This window comes from Aquarana catesbeiana, linkage group LG12 (assembly GCF_042186555.1).
Source record: "Aquarana catesbeiana isolate 2022-GZ linkage group LG12, ASM4218655v1, whole genome shotgun sequence".
NCBI lineage: Eukaryota > Metazoa > Chordata > Amphibia > Anura > Ranidae > Aquarana > Aquarana catesbeiana.
In genome coordinates this window covers 199092736-199108556 of record NC_133335.1, presented here as the reverse complement: position 1 = coordinate 199108556, position 15821 = coordinate 199092736, and the positions used below count along the sequence as shown (strand labels likewise).

Below are 15821 nucleotides of genomic sequence, written 5' to 3'. Positions count from 1 at the left end.
ATTTTTACTGAATGAAATCAATTCATTTAATGCTTACTATTGTGATTAGCTGTGATTGGCCACAGCTAATCACATGGTACAGATGGGCTGTGATTGGCTCTGTCTGTACCATGTGATCACTGTGACCAATCACAGATTAACACAATAGTACACAATAAATGGAGGCCAATTATAGTGTACAATTGTCATGTTATCTGCTGTGATTGGTCACAGAGATCATATGGTACTGGCAGCGAACCGGTACACTGATCTGTCATCCGCTGTGTCACAGCAGGTGACAGATTGCGCCGCAGTGCTAGCCATTTTGGGGAGGAGGTCATATGACGACCACCCAGAACTTTAGCGGTCCTGCCCGGCCATTATTGTACTATAGGCTGGGTGGGATCTGGTTAAAAACAAAACACAGACCTAGGCCGGTACTTCTATAGCATAATTATTACTAATTAAATAACTCAGTAAAAGCTTTAATTATTAAAGCTGAACTCTGGGAAATATAAATGAAACAGGTAACACAGTTAACTATACATATAAAAAAAAAAGAATTAAATGTATTTTTAAATTAATTTGGAATATCTGAATGTATCCTGATTTTAGCGTTCTGTAATGCCATGAATAGCATCAGGCTGTGAGAGAGAGGACCTGTGGTATGAGCCAATCAGGCTCCGTCACAGTGCACATGTGAACAAAGTGAGCAGAGTGATGACCTTATCCATCTGCTGCCACTCCTTTATTGCCCAGTCAGCAAATGGACGTATGGTCCTGACCAAGCTTTGCCACTGTCCCAGTGGAGGTCAGGGGGCCAGCTTTGTTGTCCAACAGGGTTGTATGGATCACAAATCAGAAAAGACTGGATTACAGTTCCTCCCCCAATACAGTTGTTCCTGTATTTGGGCTGCTTTCTTGCAGTTCTAAAACAAGTATTTTCCAGCAGAAAAGAAGAATGGTCTATTTTATATAAAACACCATAAGACCATTTCATATAGGATCTAGAGAGGTAATAGATGCATGGGAAGAAGTAAGATGGTAATCTATTTAGTGACAGCAGCATAACTGTGTATTTGATGTTTGTCTTTACAGAGTAAACCCTTGGATCCTGACCCAGTCCGAGGAAATCACGATAACTTTTCAGAAGTCCAGTACCATAATGGGTTCTGCTCTCCAGTCCCTCCTTTTTATTGTTCTCAAATCATTCCTGACTCACCAGTTCCTACCCCCCTTTCCAATGGAAGCTCCAACTACTCCCTGTCCTCGTATACACAAAGCCCCGTGTGGAGCAGCATCTTGGACGAGGTCCCAATTACACTTTCTGAGCTGAAGCGGCAGAGGATGGCAGCAAAACAGAGCAGGTACCTGACACGGAGTACGAGTGAGTTGCTTGGGTCTGGCAATGTAGACTACGCTAGTGATCCTGGCACACCCCCATGGTGTTCCAATGGTACGCCTGTGTACTATACACCCACTAGTGGGGATCCCCCAATTTTACGGCTAAAAGCTACATCTGAAGAAGAAGAGGAAGAAGCCAGCAAAATCTTACGATGCTGTCGGCTGTCATGACTTCAGCTTCTATACAGCCCTATGTCTGTGTTATACGCAGAGCAAAGTGTACATATATACTCTATATGACCAAGAGTTTGTGGACACCTGACCATCACAACTATATGAGCTTGTTGGATGTACCATTCCACAACCATAGACATTAATATGAAATTGACCACCTTCCTGTTTTGTGGCTTTGGTTAGCCTCCACTCTTCTGGGAAGGCTTTCCACATGATTTTGGAGCATGTCTTTGTGAATTTGTTCCCATTCAGTCAAAAGGAAATTTATGAAGTCACTCGCAATTGACATTCCCTTTCATTAGGTGTTCAGTGGGGTTGGGGTCAGGGTTTGCAGGACACTCGGGTTCCTCCACACTAAACTTGTCAAACCATATCTTTATGGAGCTGACTTTATCCAGGGGTGCTGAAACAGAAAAGGGCCTTCCTTTAAGCGACTAAAAATGAAAAAATAACAAACATTGGAATGAAATTGCACATAGCAGTTGCGAAAGAGCGGTCGCGAAACCCCTCTTCTCGGGTCCCCCACTGGCACTCCCGGCCCCTCCTCTCCATCCAGTGCCGAGCCCTGCTGCTGGGTCCATTGACACAGACAGTGGGACTCAGCCCCGCTCCCTCCTCACTGGCTTTGATGGACAGCACTAGGAGCCATTGGCTCCCAGTGCCTCAGCAAAGTCAGTGAGACCCGGAAGTGAGGGAAGAGAGGAGCTGCAGATGTGCACAGTGCTGGATGGAATGAGGGCTCAGGTAAGTAAAAGGGGGAGTGAGGGGGGTACTGATGCCCAAACATTTTTTACCTTAATGCAAAGAATGCATTAAGGTAAAAAATGTTTAGACTTTAGAACCACTTTAAGCTTTTGCCACAAGGTTGTAGCCTCACAATTATCTAAAATGTCCTTGTATGCTGTAGCATTGACAGTACCCTTCACTAGAGCTGACCTGAATTTCAAATGTTTTTAATTACGGTTTAAATTTCATGGATTTTTATGGCCAAATCTGAATCCAAATTTCAATGTAATTTTTGCTGCTTGGATTGGCAAAAGGCCCAAAGACTGCTTTGAGGCATGTTCTGCCTTTTATCTGCTCCTGCTGTTGTCTGTGCACCCTTAGCTTGACTTCCAGTGCCACCAAGTCCCACCCTTCTATCTTAGTATGCCTTGTAGAAGTGGCTGTTTTTTGGCCCAATCATCTCATCAACAGGATTGCCAAGATCTTTCCAAGACAACTTTGCATCATTTGATGCTTTTTCCATTGACTTCAGTGGGACTTCAAAATTTCAGATGCTTGTGAATATTTAAAAAGTTTGGCTGAACCATAACTGACCAAACTTTTCATAGGTTCGCTCATCTCCACTCTCCAGTGGAAACATCTGAACTCAATATTTAGAGGGGGGAGGGTCAACATAGTTTTGGCCATATAGTAGATGTGACGGTCAGGTGTATACAAACTTTTGACCATATAATGTCCTTTTGGAATGACCATATGTATAGAAATATTTGTACAAATACATGTATATAGACTGGTCCATGAATACTTACACAGAGAGTGTAATTCTGTACATAAAGTGTATTAAGTTTTGCATACAGTAGATATTGTACAAATGCAACTAAGTGTATCTATGTATTACAGCAGAACACCACTTGATATGTATTTTCCTTTTGATGGGGGAGGGGAGTTGACTGGGTGGGGTATGCTCCAAATCCTATTCTATCCATGCAAGTCCTGTTTGGCTCTTCAACTGAGTTTTCATTATCACTCACTGGTTACATTGGATTGAGGAACAGGATGGGCTGGTGAGTACAAACCATAACCCAAGTCATACTTAGGTGGAGTTTTTCCTTAAAGAGAATCAGCCACAAATATTTAGATTTAAATTACTATTATAGTAGTTGCGATTCTTACAGAAGTCTGTCACTGATTCTTTTTAAAGTAGGTGCATTTTAAATTTGTCTCCTTGAATGACAGAGGTGCGAATGGCCTGATTTTTTATATATTTTGCCATGCATATTTATGGCCTGTCCCTTACGATATAGACATTTGCTAGCAAACCAAACAAACAGATCATGTACAGGATAGTTCATATTGGTTGTTCAGCACCTAAAATTGATTGGATGGGGGAATTGTTGGCTTCCCATATAGCCAGTGAAAACGATCAATCTGCCCATGTTTTAAAGACATTTATTACACATGAATATATTTTCAGTAATGTGAATATGTGTATGTTATATATTTTTTTTTATCCGTAGTGACATTGTTGCTATAACATGTGACTTACAGTATTTATTTGATGCAATGATGTCAAAGACTCCACATGGCTTACTCTGAAAGTGTTCTGTGATGGATAGTGTAAGTGCCTGCAAGCACTTTCACCTATAGACTGTTTATTACAAGGAAACAAAGGCTAAACCTACCATCTGGTCTGAAATAAGGACTGTCTTAGTTGCTCTTAACAACAATACATTTAGGCCCACAGCAAAAAAATGGATGTTTAAAATGTAACTATTTAGTCTGATCAAGGTAGAGTTGTACAAACCAACTGTTATAAATCAATTTGGAGATTACATGACTTTTACTAAAGTAGTGGCCCCTTCTAGCTACATCAGTCCAGTTCCTTTTTACTGGTGCTTAATGAAGCTGACAGCAAACTGGCATAAGCCCACTGCAGAGAAACCAGGTTGTATAATGCCCCGTGAACACGGTCGGACTTTGTTCGGACATTCCGACAACAAAATCCTAGGATTTTTTCTGACGGATGTTGGCTCAAACTTGTCTTGCATACACACGGTCACACAAAGTTGTCGGAAAATCCAATCATTCTGAACGCGGTGACGTAAAACACGTACGTCGGGACTATAAACGGGGCAGTAGCCAATAGCTTTCATCTCTTTATTTATTCTGAGCATGCGTGGCACTTTGTGTGTCGGATTTGTGTACACACGATCGGAAATTCCGACAACGGATTTTGTTGTCGGAAAATTTTATAGCCTGCTCTCAAACTTTGTGTGTCGGAAAATCCGATGGAAAATGTGTGATGGAGCCTACACACGGTTGGAATTTCCGACAACGAGGTCCTATCACACATTTTCCGTCGGAAAATCCGACCGTGTGTACGGGGCATTACTCTTATATGGGGTAATTTCACCCAAATTAATATTTTCGTTATAGATGGAGCCTGAGTCAGCCCCAATCTTTCTTGTATGCCTTGGGTGCAGCAAGATCTCCTTGCTATTCCTGACTGTGCCTGTCCATCCTGGAGATGTTCTTAACCATCCTTACCAGCTCTTACTGTCGCATTCTGATCTAATAACTAAAAAATCCAACAGGAAAGTGATTCCCTGTGCACACGATCGGATTTTCCGACAACAAATGTTGGATGTAAGCTTGTTGGCTGAAAGTCCAACCGTGTGTATGCTCCATCGAACATTTTTTGTCGGACTTTTTTCCCGCCAACAAATGTTGGCTAGCAGGTTCTCAAATTTTCCGCCAACAAAACTTTGTTTTCGGAATTTCCGATTGTGTGTATACAAGTCCGACGCACAAAAGTTCACATATGCTCGGATTCAAGCAGAAGGAGCCGAACTGGCAATTTAACTCTTCTTGGCTCGTTGCACGTCTTGTACGTCACCACGTTCCCACGTTCCTAATTGTTGGCCAACATTTGTGTGACCGTGTGTATGCAAGACAAGTTTGAGCCAACATCCTTCGAACAAAACTCAGCGTTTTTTTTGGCAGAAAATCCGATCGTGTGTACGGGGCATTAGAATCTCCTAATGGGCAAACCCTGGAACAACATCAACAGAGTCTGAGAAACATATAAGAAACCGTTAGTTGGTTTACGTTTCCAGCATTTACCAAAGACTGAAATACGGTTTTAGAGGAATGACATTTTAGCAAACCATGCAAGTGAGACAATTTGAACAATTCACTGTGACTTTTCATAAAAGATGTAGAGCCAATTAAACTAATTTTAAAGCAACTTTGCCACTAAAATAAAAGTCTCAAAAGAGGTTCCTCTGCATAGAAGATATTTCTATCCTGCAACCTGCAACGCTAAACTCTCCTGAGAAACTGCTGACATAAGATTCTTCAGAATTTTAAACATCCAGGAGTGTCAAATTCATGGTCCCCCTCCGATGGTCCCCCCACACACCCAGAAATGCTAGATTCTGACAATTCTTCAGAGTGCGAGAGAGGCATTTACTAATTTCTGTGCTCTTTTTTAGAAATGTTCTTTTTAGATAGAGTTGCTTTAAGGTACAGTCTAAGTAATCAAAGTGTGCAAGGTAAAATGGTCTGTACTATAGTAGTAGCTAATCCAAAACGTATTTTATTTTCACCTTGGATTGGTTGATATGGGCAGGAAATATGGTTTTCTACCTTCAAACAAGGCCCAGTCTAATAAAGCGCAGCAGTCTAATCTAGTTATAGAAATTACGAGAGCTATGTATATGTGTACAAATCAATGTGTATTTATAGAGTTTTAATATGCTAACAGTAAATTTGTCACAAATTTTATAACAGTTCAAACAAAACATATGATACAAAAATGCATAAGCATTGGTTACCTGCACTGAATGTCTTTGTAATCAGTGGATCCAAAATCTTAGTTTGGGCAACCCCAAATCTGTATTAGACCTGAGGAGCAAGTCTACATTATTTTTTTTTTAAATAAATAGCCTAGGAATTGGTCTTTAATAAAATGAATGGCTTCACTGACCAATAGATAATCTTGGGAGGTAACAGCGGACACGAAAAAGGCTACCTTTTACAGAAAAGGTCACAATTTGCATATACATTGAATATTCTTTGTACAGTATATGAATGTAATGATCATTTTGACATGCAATGATAGAAGGTAACTTTTACTCATGCATATTTTATCATATGCTCAGTTTTAATTGTCCAGGTTAATGACAGCTTACCTTAAAGTGTAAGTAAACCCCCCTATCGTTTTCAGCCAAGGAAGCTACCATCTTTGCCTCTGTTTAATCTACCATGATGCTGCACATGTGATCAGTTATGACACCAGCCATTGGATGGTTTGACAGTTTGGTTGAGAGCACAACAAATGGAAGTGTTATATTTCCATCACGTGTTGGAAATGAAACTGTTTTATGGATGGGTTTACTTCCGCTTTAAAGTAAAACCCTATGCCCAGACTATGCACACTAAAGTACTTACAAATTAAGAGCAAAAAGTATGAGCACTTTACAGCCACTCTAATTTATCTCTGTGGCTATAGGCATTGTGGAAAAATTCATCTTCAAAGTTCACAACAGAGGAACCAAAATCCTAGCCATATTCTTTAGATAGCAAATCTTGGAAGCCTATCATCCTTCTAAAATAGGCACACAGCAGGTGTTTCTAAGCTCTTAGAAACCAACTGAAATCAGACTTTTTGTGATATTTGAAGATTTTGATAATTAATTACTCACAGTACAAGCAGCTAAAGAGGTCCAGGATTGCCTATTTTAAAGCCCTGTTACTGCCTGTGACGAATATGTAAACATAGTCTGGCCACAGGTGTACTTTTAACATTTTTTATTTTGTTTGGATACAGTGAGGAAGGGTTAAAGCCAAAACTAGTTGGGCTTTAAAGGGTAAGTTTACTTATCATGCAAACTCCTTAATCCCAGACAAAGCAGAAAAAAGTAGGATTTTTCTGACTTTCAAATGGGTGGGATAGAAATGATTTTTTTCTGTAAGTACACTTATCATTTTACTAAACATGTATATATTCCTGTGCAAAGAAGGATGTCCATATGTAAAAAAAAAAAAAAAAAAAGTATATGTTTAAAAATATATATTTATTTTGTGCATTGCATTTGTTCATAGAATGCAGAGTGAAGATTATATCACAGGTACTGTATGCAAAATAGAATTTTGTCTATGCAGTGACCCATGATAACCAGTCAAAAACCAAACTTCAATGTCATGCCTGCATTTTAAGTAAGTGAAAGGAGGAGTCTGATTGGTTAATGTGAGTCTGGTGTACTATGATTAATATATTGTTTACTGCTTTATTAAACAAGGCGTAAAGTGGATGAGATTTTTGATTCCTGAAAACATGGCCCCAAATTTTTCTTGTGTTTTCTCATGCTGAGCTAATTGTATGAGCTGAGCATAATACTTAGCACACCAACCGCAGGTACACTTAAAGGGACACACACCACTGTGTCCACACCAAAAACAAGCAGCGCCATACCCACTTTTTATTTCAATTTTTTTTGCTGACTCCACCACAGTGGTAGTCCTAGTGGAGGCAGCAGCTTATCAACAAACACTTCTTTACACCTTGTCCATAGCACGGAACATCTCTCCTTTGTATGATCAAAAAATTGTTTAATACTTTATTAAAAAAGACAAAAAGTGGATGAGATTTTTGGTTCCTAAAAACATATGGCCCCAAATTTTTCTTGTGTTTTCTCATGCTGAGCTAATAAAATATGTATGAGCTGAGCATAATTTTCAGTTTCACTCACCCCTTGTCCTAAGAGTGTGGTATAATGTATGTTTTTCAAACATTGCTATGGCTTGAACTAGAGACATAACTAAAGCCAAGGAGCTAAATAAGAGGGTCAAAAGCCTTGTGTATGTGTTATTTTACTTGCATTCATTTTTATCCACAATTTTCATATAAAATGTTAACGTGATTCTGTTATTGGAATAAAAACATGAAACTAAGGTCTCCAGGCATAGAACGGAATTGATACTCGCTTATCCTATCATTTATGTTGCCAGTCTTCACTTTTGTGCAAAGCTACGCTTGCTGAAATCCTGTATATTTAGCATCTGACATTTCCGGGAGTGTTGAATGCTTGGTCATGTCTATGTTCTGGTTCCTTCCACCAGCCACTATGTCACTACAGGGGCCAAAGGGTGGAACCACAGCACTCAGCAGTGGGCCAGGTATCTCACACACCCATAGGTGGCGGCAGGACAAGTAATATTTTTATTGTGTAACTGGGAAGTGCAACTGCTCTTTAACCCATTCTTGGCCAGTCCACAGTGAATTACCTTGATCCATGAGAGTACTTTCAGCATGGAGCCCTCAGGATCCCAAACTTGGTCACTATAAGGGAACACCTAAAGGACAACCAAGTCTGGCCAAACCAATACTCCCTGGGAAACTTTCACAACTGTCCTAGACCTAGTTGGCAATGGACCCCACTGTGACCCCAATGCAAAGGGCTGTTTACACGAGACATTCCCATGTAGGTTAGAGAAAAGAGCAATCCACACCAAAGAGTGTATTTTCAAGAGTTTACTAAATTAATAACGTAATGTACAAGTCAGTCTCCTACAAGGGACAATGGCACACAACTTCAAGGTTAAAAACAGCCCAAAGTAGAGTTCAGAGATGCCAGCACTTACAGGAGGGGGACCCAGTGTCCAGCATCTCCAAGTAAGGGGATATGAGTAGTCCCAAACTGTAAAGTCCCCTCTCATCAAAGTAAAAGCTTTGCAACTACAACCTAAGGACTGATGGTCAAACACAGGGACTACAGATGGCCACTTCTCCCAGTAACAGCTTCTACTAACTCGCTAGCATCCGACCAATTTATACAGTATCTCACAAAAGTGAGTACACCCCTCACATTTTTGTAAATATTTTATTATATCTTTTCATGTGACAACACTGAAGAAATGACACTTTGCTACAATGTAAAGTAGTGAGTGTACAGCTTGTATAACGGTGTAAAGTGCTGTCCCCTCAAAATAACTCAAAACAGCCATTAATGTCTAAACTGCTGGCAACAAAGGTGAATACACCCCTAAGTGAAAATGTCCAAATTGGGCCCAAAGTGTCAATATTTTGTGTGGCCACCATTATTTTCCAGCACTGCCTTAACCCTCTTGGGCATGGAGTTCACCAGAGCTTCACAGTTTGCCACTGGTGTCCTCTTCTACTCCTCCATGATGAAATCGCGGAGCTGGTGGATATTAGAGACCTTGCGCTCCTCCATCTTCCGTTTGAGGATGCCCCACAGATGCATACATGTTGGCATTTATGGTTCCCTCAATGAGCTGTAGCTCCCCAGTGTCGGCAGCACTCATGCAGCCCCAGACCATGACACTCCCACTACCATGCTTGACTGTAGGCAAGTCACACTTGTTTTTGTACTCCTCACCTGGTTGCCGCCACACACGCTTGACACCATCTAAACCAAATAAATTTATCTTGGTCTCATCAGACCACAAGACATGGTTCCAGTAATCCATGTCCTTAGTCTGCTTGGCTTTCTTGTGCATCATCTTTAGAAGAGGATTCCTTCTGGGATGACAGCCATGCAGACCAATTTCATGCAGTGTGTGGCGTATGGTCTGAGCACTGACAGGCTGACTCACCACCCCTTCAACCTCTGCAGTAATGCTGGCAGCACTCATACGTCTATTTCCCAAAGGCAACTGAGTGTTCTGAGTGGAACCTGTCTTGTTAAACTGCTGTATGGCATTAGCCACCGCGCTGCAGCTCAGTTTCAGGGTCTTGGCAATCTCCTTCTAGCCTAGGCCATTTTTATGTAGAGCAACAATTCTTTTTTTCAGATCCTCAGAGAGTTCTTTGCCATGAGGTGCCATGTTGAACTTCCGGTGTCCAGTATGAGAGAGTGAGAGCAATAATACCAAATTTAATACACCTGCTCCCCATTCACACCTGAGACCTTGTAACACTAACAAGTCACATGACACCGGGGAGGGAAAATGGCTAATTGGGCCCAATTTTGACATTTTCACTTAGGGGTGTACTCACTTTTGTTGTCAGTGGTTTAGACATTAATGACTGTGTGTTGAGTTATTTTGAGGGGACAGCAAATTTACACTGTTATACAAGCTGTACACTCACTACTTTACATTGTAGCAAAGTGTCATTTCTTCAGTGTTGTCATATATATATATATTCATCCTATGGTGCCCCGCTATCAGGGCAGGGCTACCACATAACCAGAGTCCTAAAGTCACAGCTCACACTCCACCAAAGTGGACGTTAGTGGTCAGCCAGGGGAAGTACAATGGGCCACATCTGTGCCCCACCTTACATTTTCATTGACGGTAACAAATCCCACAAACAGTGTATAGATGTAGAATTGATATTGTTGGCAATTGGAAGCCTCTGTTTCTAATGAATTATTTCTCTCTACCTGGAATGGCTCCTTTTCCTGTTCTCCTCAATAGATGCCTTCTAGAAGCTCTCTGATAACTCTAACCAGAAGTTAGTGATATTTTAGAATGAAAAAAAACAAAGCCATCATTCTTGTGAAGTGGAATTTACTTATAAAATACCATGCTATACAAAAAGTTAATCGCACAGCTGGTACATAAATGGGAAGAGCACTTTCATATTGGGGCTGTGGACCTCAGTGGCCTGGAAGTAGTTGCCCTCTCTAGTCACTTGCTGTTATGCCAGAGGAAAGTAAACCTAACCTATCGTGTGTAAATATGGAAGCTGCCTTTGCTTACCACTCCTTATAAAAGTGCTAGTTGCCTGGCTGTTATGCTGATCCATTGGCTTCAACATTTTTATAAGGAATAATTTGGCAGATTAGGAGTTTTGACTATACTCTAAAGTCACTGACTGCATGTTTGTTCTAGGTCAGTAACCCCAATGGACTCTATGATCAAAATTGAACCAAAGGCAAAACTTTTTTTATTTTGTATAGCGTAAGGAAGAGTTATAACCCCTGCTGTCACTAGGGTCACCAGAACTAGTGTCATCATTGGAAGATTTTCCCTCTATTCCTGTTCTAGTGACAACCCAAGACTTAGGATTTTCTTTACTTTCACTCTCTGTAATAACAGTAAACGGGAGAAATAGAAAGTTTGAATCTCCGTAATGGGGGCACAGACAGCAGTAGAAACCTGACAGGTTTTCTAATCCCTCTCCACTCTATCTAAAGCTAAAAAATAAAGTTTTGCATTTAGTTATACTTTGAGCCTTCACATAGGGAAAAATGGGTCAGAGCAGGGGAATGTAGTTGGTGGGCAGTTTCCACCTACAGTATGTAAAATAAAGCTATTTGGAAAAAAAATTGCTAAAGTCACATGGTCATATTGGCTGTGACATTGGAGGCAGATGGGAAGAGTCCTATCTCAGTTGGTACACGTGGCTGGCAAGAGCAGCCTTCAGGGAAAATGGAGTGGTAGTCTAGTTTTGTTGAACTCGCATTTTCCTAAGAATGTCTCCAATGACAGCTTTATTATTTAAGTCATAGAGTGTTAGCTTTAAACATATGCTAAATCTAGGCATAGACATGAGATGGATTTTGTCTACACAGTAGAATCTTGGACTATTTGAACAACAATTTGCTGTATGGACACCAGTAGACCCCCTTGTCAACCGAGGAATATAATTATCAGTCATATCAGCAAATTTTGTCCAATTGTTAAGATTTTTCCTGACAGAATTGAAGGCGTTTGGTTGTGCCCCCCACTTCATTCAGATAAACCTGTCCCTGCTGGCTTGTTCTTTAAGTTTTATGGTCTCCCTATGTTGATGCAGAGGCCATGCGGCTCAGATTAGGAAAATCCCGCTACAGGTTTTTTAATTTAAAAAAAAAAAATAGACATTTTGCCAAACTCTTATAGACTTTATTATTATTGTTATTTTTTTAAAGAGTTTTTATTGCCATATACACAAAACAATAAAAAGAAACAAATTACAGAGTACAGATGGGCAAAATCAAGTATAACAATGCTTTTTCAATACAAGGCAGGTATTCCATACATCTTTTACATATATCTACATGTGTGCAGACAGCGTTTTGTTGCGTTATTTTTTTTCCTTTCCTTTTTCCTTTCCTTTCTCTCCCTGGGATGAGCTACAACTCTTCTCCTTATATTATACAACACTTGATGGTTTCATCTGAGTTCTCATATCCGGTTGAAGGAAAGTGTGTAGCGTCCCATAAACTACCCCATAAACCTTCCAAAATATTATGCCATCTCTCCCCCCCAATCAAGGATTGTCACCAACTGTTTCCATGGATTCCACCCATCCAGCTCAAATTCTAGTAAACTTTTTTGGACACCCCCTAGCATCATCGTGTCAAGGTAACATTAGAGTTGACCAAGGATTTCCAGGCTGATAATGTAAAGGTAAAGGTAATGTAAAGGTAATCTGTCCTAATCCAATGTATTGCAATCAATTTGCGGACATAAAAAAATAGCAATCTTAAAAGTGTTCTCATATTCGTTCCCATATGCTCATCTTCTATTATTCCCAAGAGCCAAACCATAGGACTGCATATGTTCGGAAGGTCAAATGTGTCCGCAATAAACTGAGTGACCTGGAAACAAAGGGGGCGAATTCTATTGCACTCCCACGCCATATGCAGGAACTATCAAACATTTATGATACATGGGAGTCTCCCTCTTCCCCATTTGAAACAATCGAAGAGGCATATAATACATTTAGTGTAGATATCTCAACTGGTTCATCTTGTCTCCAGCATTACTGTATTCATATAAGAATTAAGTACCTCCTCCCACAGATCATCTGTCAGTTCTGGTATAATGGCGGACCATCTTTCCTTAATTCTCTGGGTTTTCCTACTCTCCACCCTTATTAAAGTAGAATAGTACAGTGATACCTCGGTTTGCTAAATAACGTGGTATATGAGAGTCACTTTAAATGCCTCCCACTGGGTAGATATAGAAGTATCCGCACCATTTTCGGCCCAATAATTAGTAATAGCCATTTGACATTTCAGAGTAACAGAGTAACATACTCCTCCTGCAGCCATTAAGTGTTCATACGCCAAGATTTTATCCCAGAAAAACCATATATATATATATATATTATATATATATATATATATATATATATATATATATATATATATATATATATATATATATATATATATATATATATATATTACAGCGCTCGCATTCATAAACAATAACTTAGATAATCAAATAATACAATTCCTTAATAAGTGAATGTCCATAAAAAGTAAACGATATGCACCAATCCATAGAGTGCACAATGGTCCAAAAAATTTGAGGTGCGCAACACCCCCTCCTGTGTCCCCACTCACGGAATGGAATGGACCCTTAGCTTTTCAGTCTAAGGGTCGTTTCAGGCTTATAATGATGGCCAGGGATGGCAGCTTTACATCAATTCACCAGGCAGCTCTCGCATTCTCATGATAATCATCCATAGATATTAGTACCCAAAATGGAATAAAAGGAAGGAACTATAGTGAAGTACCGGTTGGCAAGATCTTTATTGCGCAAGTAGAATGGATACTTACAAAATGCAGAGTAAAAACAGGCATAAAAAGTCAGAAGATTGCAATAGGAAACGCCGCTGTTGGCGTGCGTTTCACCGATAACCGTAAGTGGCGTGTTGGAACTGGAAATTACGTCAACGCTTTCACCCTCCCACAGGGCGTTATCAAGGACCAGGCCTTGACCCCAATTGTAATACCACTTTCATAGTGGAGTGGTCTGATGGCTCTTGGCAGATATTGCACACTATGTACTAAAGGCAGACCTTCCATCGTGGAAAGCAGCTTATCAATTCTGGAGAGCGTTTTATGGGTTTCTGAATGGCAGGAGAATTCCCTGATCCCAGGATTTTTATATTGCCAAACATCTATGAGAGCATAACTCTACAGCCATGAAGAAAGTGAGGGAGACGACCCCGATACACATCCCTGATGGTCCAAAGCCACATTTCTGAAGTCCCCCAGAAAAAATTCTGGGCCCTGTGCTACCAAAACAGTTGCAGTCAAAATATCCTCTAACAGCTGAAAAGAGAATGGAGGTAGAATGTACACACTTACTATAGTCAAACATATATTCAACATCTTACACACCAAAATAACAAAACATCCCTTTGGATCCATCTTGATATGAAAGATATGTAAATTTACCGCTTTAGTGATGAGAATAGCAATTCCCCTAGAATAGGTGGAATACTCATATTTGCACACTTCAATGCCATGACCCTGGAACCCTGCAGGTGGGTCTCTTCTAAAAAAATTATGTGGGTTTTGAACTGTTTAATATAGTCAAACACTAATGCTTTACTTTAGAGTTCAGGCCCCAGACATTCCAGGACATCAGTTTTACCCTATGCATTAGGGATGAGCCGAACACCCCCCGGTTCGGTTCGCACCAGAACCCGCGAACGGACCGAAAGTTCGCACGAACGTTAGAACCCCATTGACGTCTATGGGACTCGAACGTTCGAAATCAAAAGTGCTCATTTTAAAGGCTAATTTGCATGGTATTGTCCTAAAAAGGGTTTGGGGACCCGGGTCCTACCCCAGGGGACATGTATCAATGCAAAAAAAACTTTTAAAAACGGCCGTTTTTTCGGGAGCAGTGATTTTAATGATGCTTAAAGTAAAAAAAAAAAAAGTGAAATATTCCTTTAAATATCGTACCTGGGGGGTGTCTATAGTATGCCTGTAAAGTGACGCGTGTTTCCCATGTTTAGAACAGTCCCTGCACCAAATGTCATTTTTAAAGGAAAAAATCTCATTTAAAACTGCTTGCGGGTTTAATGTCATGTCGGGTCATGGCAATATGGATGAAAATCAGTGAGACAAACGGCATGGGTACCCCCCAGTCCATTACCAGGCCCTTTGGGTCTTGTATGGATATTAAGGGGAACCCCGCACCCAAATTAAAATAAGGAAAGGTGTGGGGCCACCAGGCCCTATATACTCTGAACAGCAGTATACAGGCGGTGCAAACAAGACAGGGACTGTAGGTTTGTTGTTAAGTAGAATCTGTTTGTAATTTTGAACATTTTTAACGTGTTTAGCTCCAGCCAAAAAATCTTTTCTAAGCTTTTTGGAAAACATAGGGAAGGGTTATCACCCCTGTGACATTTGTTTTGCTGTCTTTCCTCCTCTTCAGAAGATTTCACCTCACTTTTTTGTCCCAATGAAAAATGTTTTTTGAAAATTTGGGTTTTTTTGTGGAACAAGGATTGGAAAGCATCAGTGGAAAGGAGAAATTGTTTTCCCATATTAACTCTTACAGGAGAGAATTTCCCTTCCTAGGGGTAGATTTCATCTCACTTCCTGTTGTCTCCTTCCGTTTGCAAGTAGGAGTCGTTTGTAAGTTAGATGTTTGAAAGTAGGGTCCTGCCCTATATACTCAGCAGAAATTTGGGCCTTAGGTGTTGCTGTGGCCACAACACTGTAAGCCCTCACAGGGCCCTGCTGTGAAATATTAGATCAAGAATTGTAATTACATGCCCCTGTTGAACAGGAGCTGAAAAATTAGGCCTTAGGCACTGGTGCTGGTGC

At 40.4% G+C, this 15821-nt stretch overlaps 1 protein-coding gene across 2 annotated transcripts in view; it reads left to right on the top strand.

The window, feature by feature from the left end:
- The window catches only part of PPP1R16B (protein phosphatase 1 regulatory subunit 16B), a 108080-nt gene extending 99842 nt beyond the window's left edge, over positions 1-8238 (top strand). For both annotated transcript variants that reach the window (XM_073606419.1, XM_073606418.1), the window contains exon 11: positions 1078-8238. In XM_073606419.1, coding sequence (XP_073462520.1) covers positions 1078-1554 — 477 coding nt within the window. In that variant the 3' untranslated portion in view covers positions 1555-8238. The remainder of the gene's footprint in view (positions 1-1077) is intronic.
- Positions 8239-15821: the final 7583 nt, after the last annotated feature.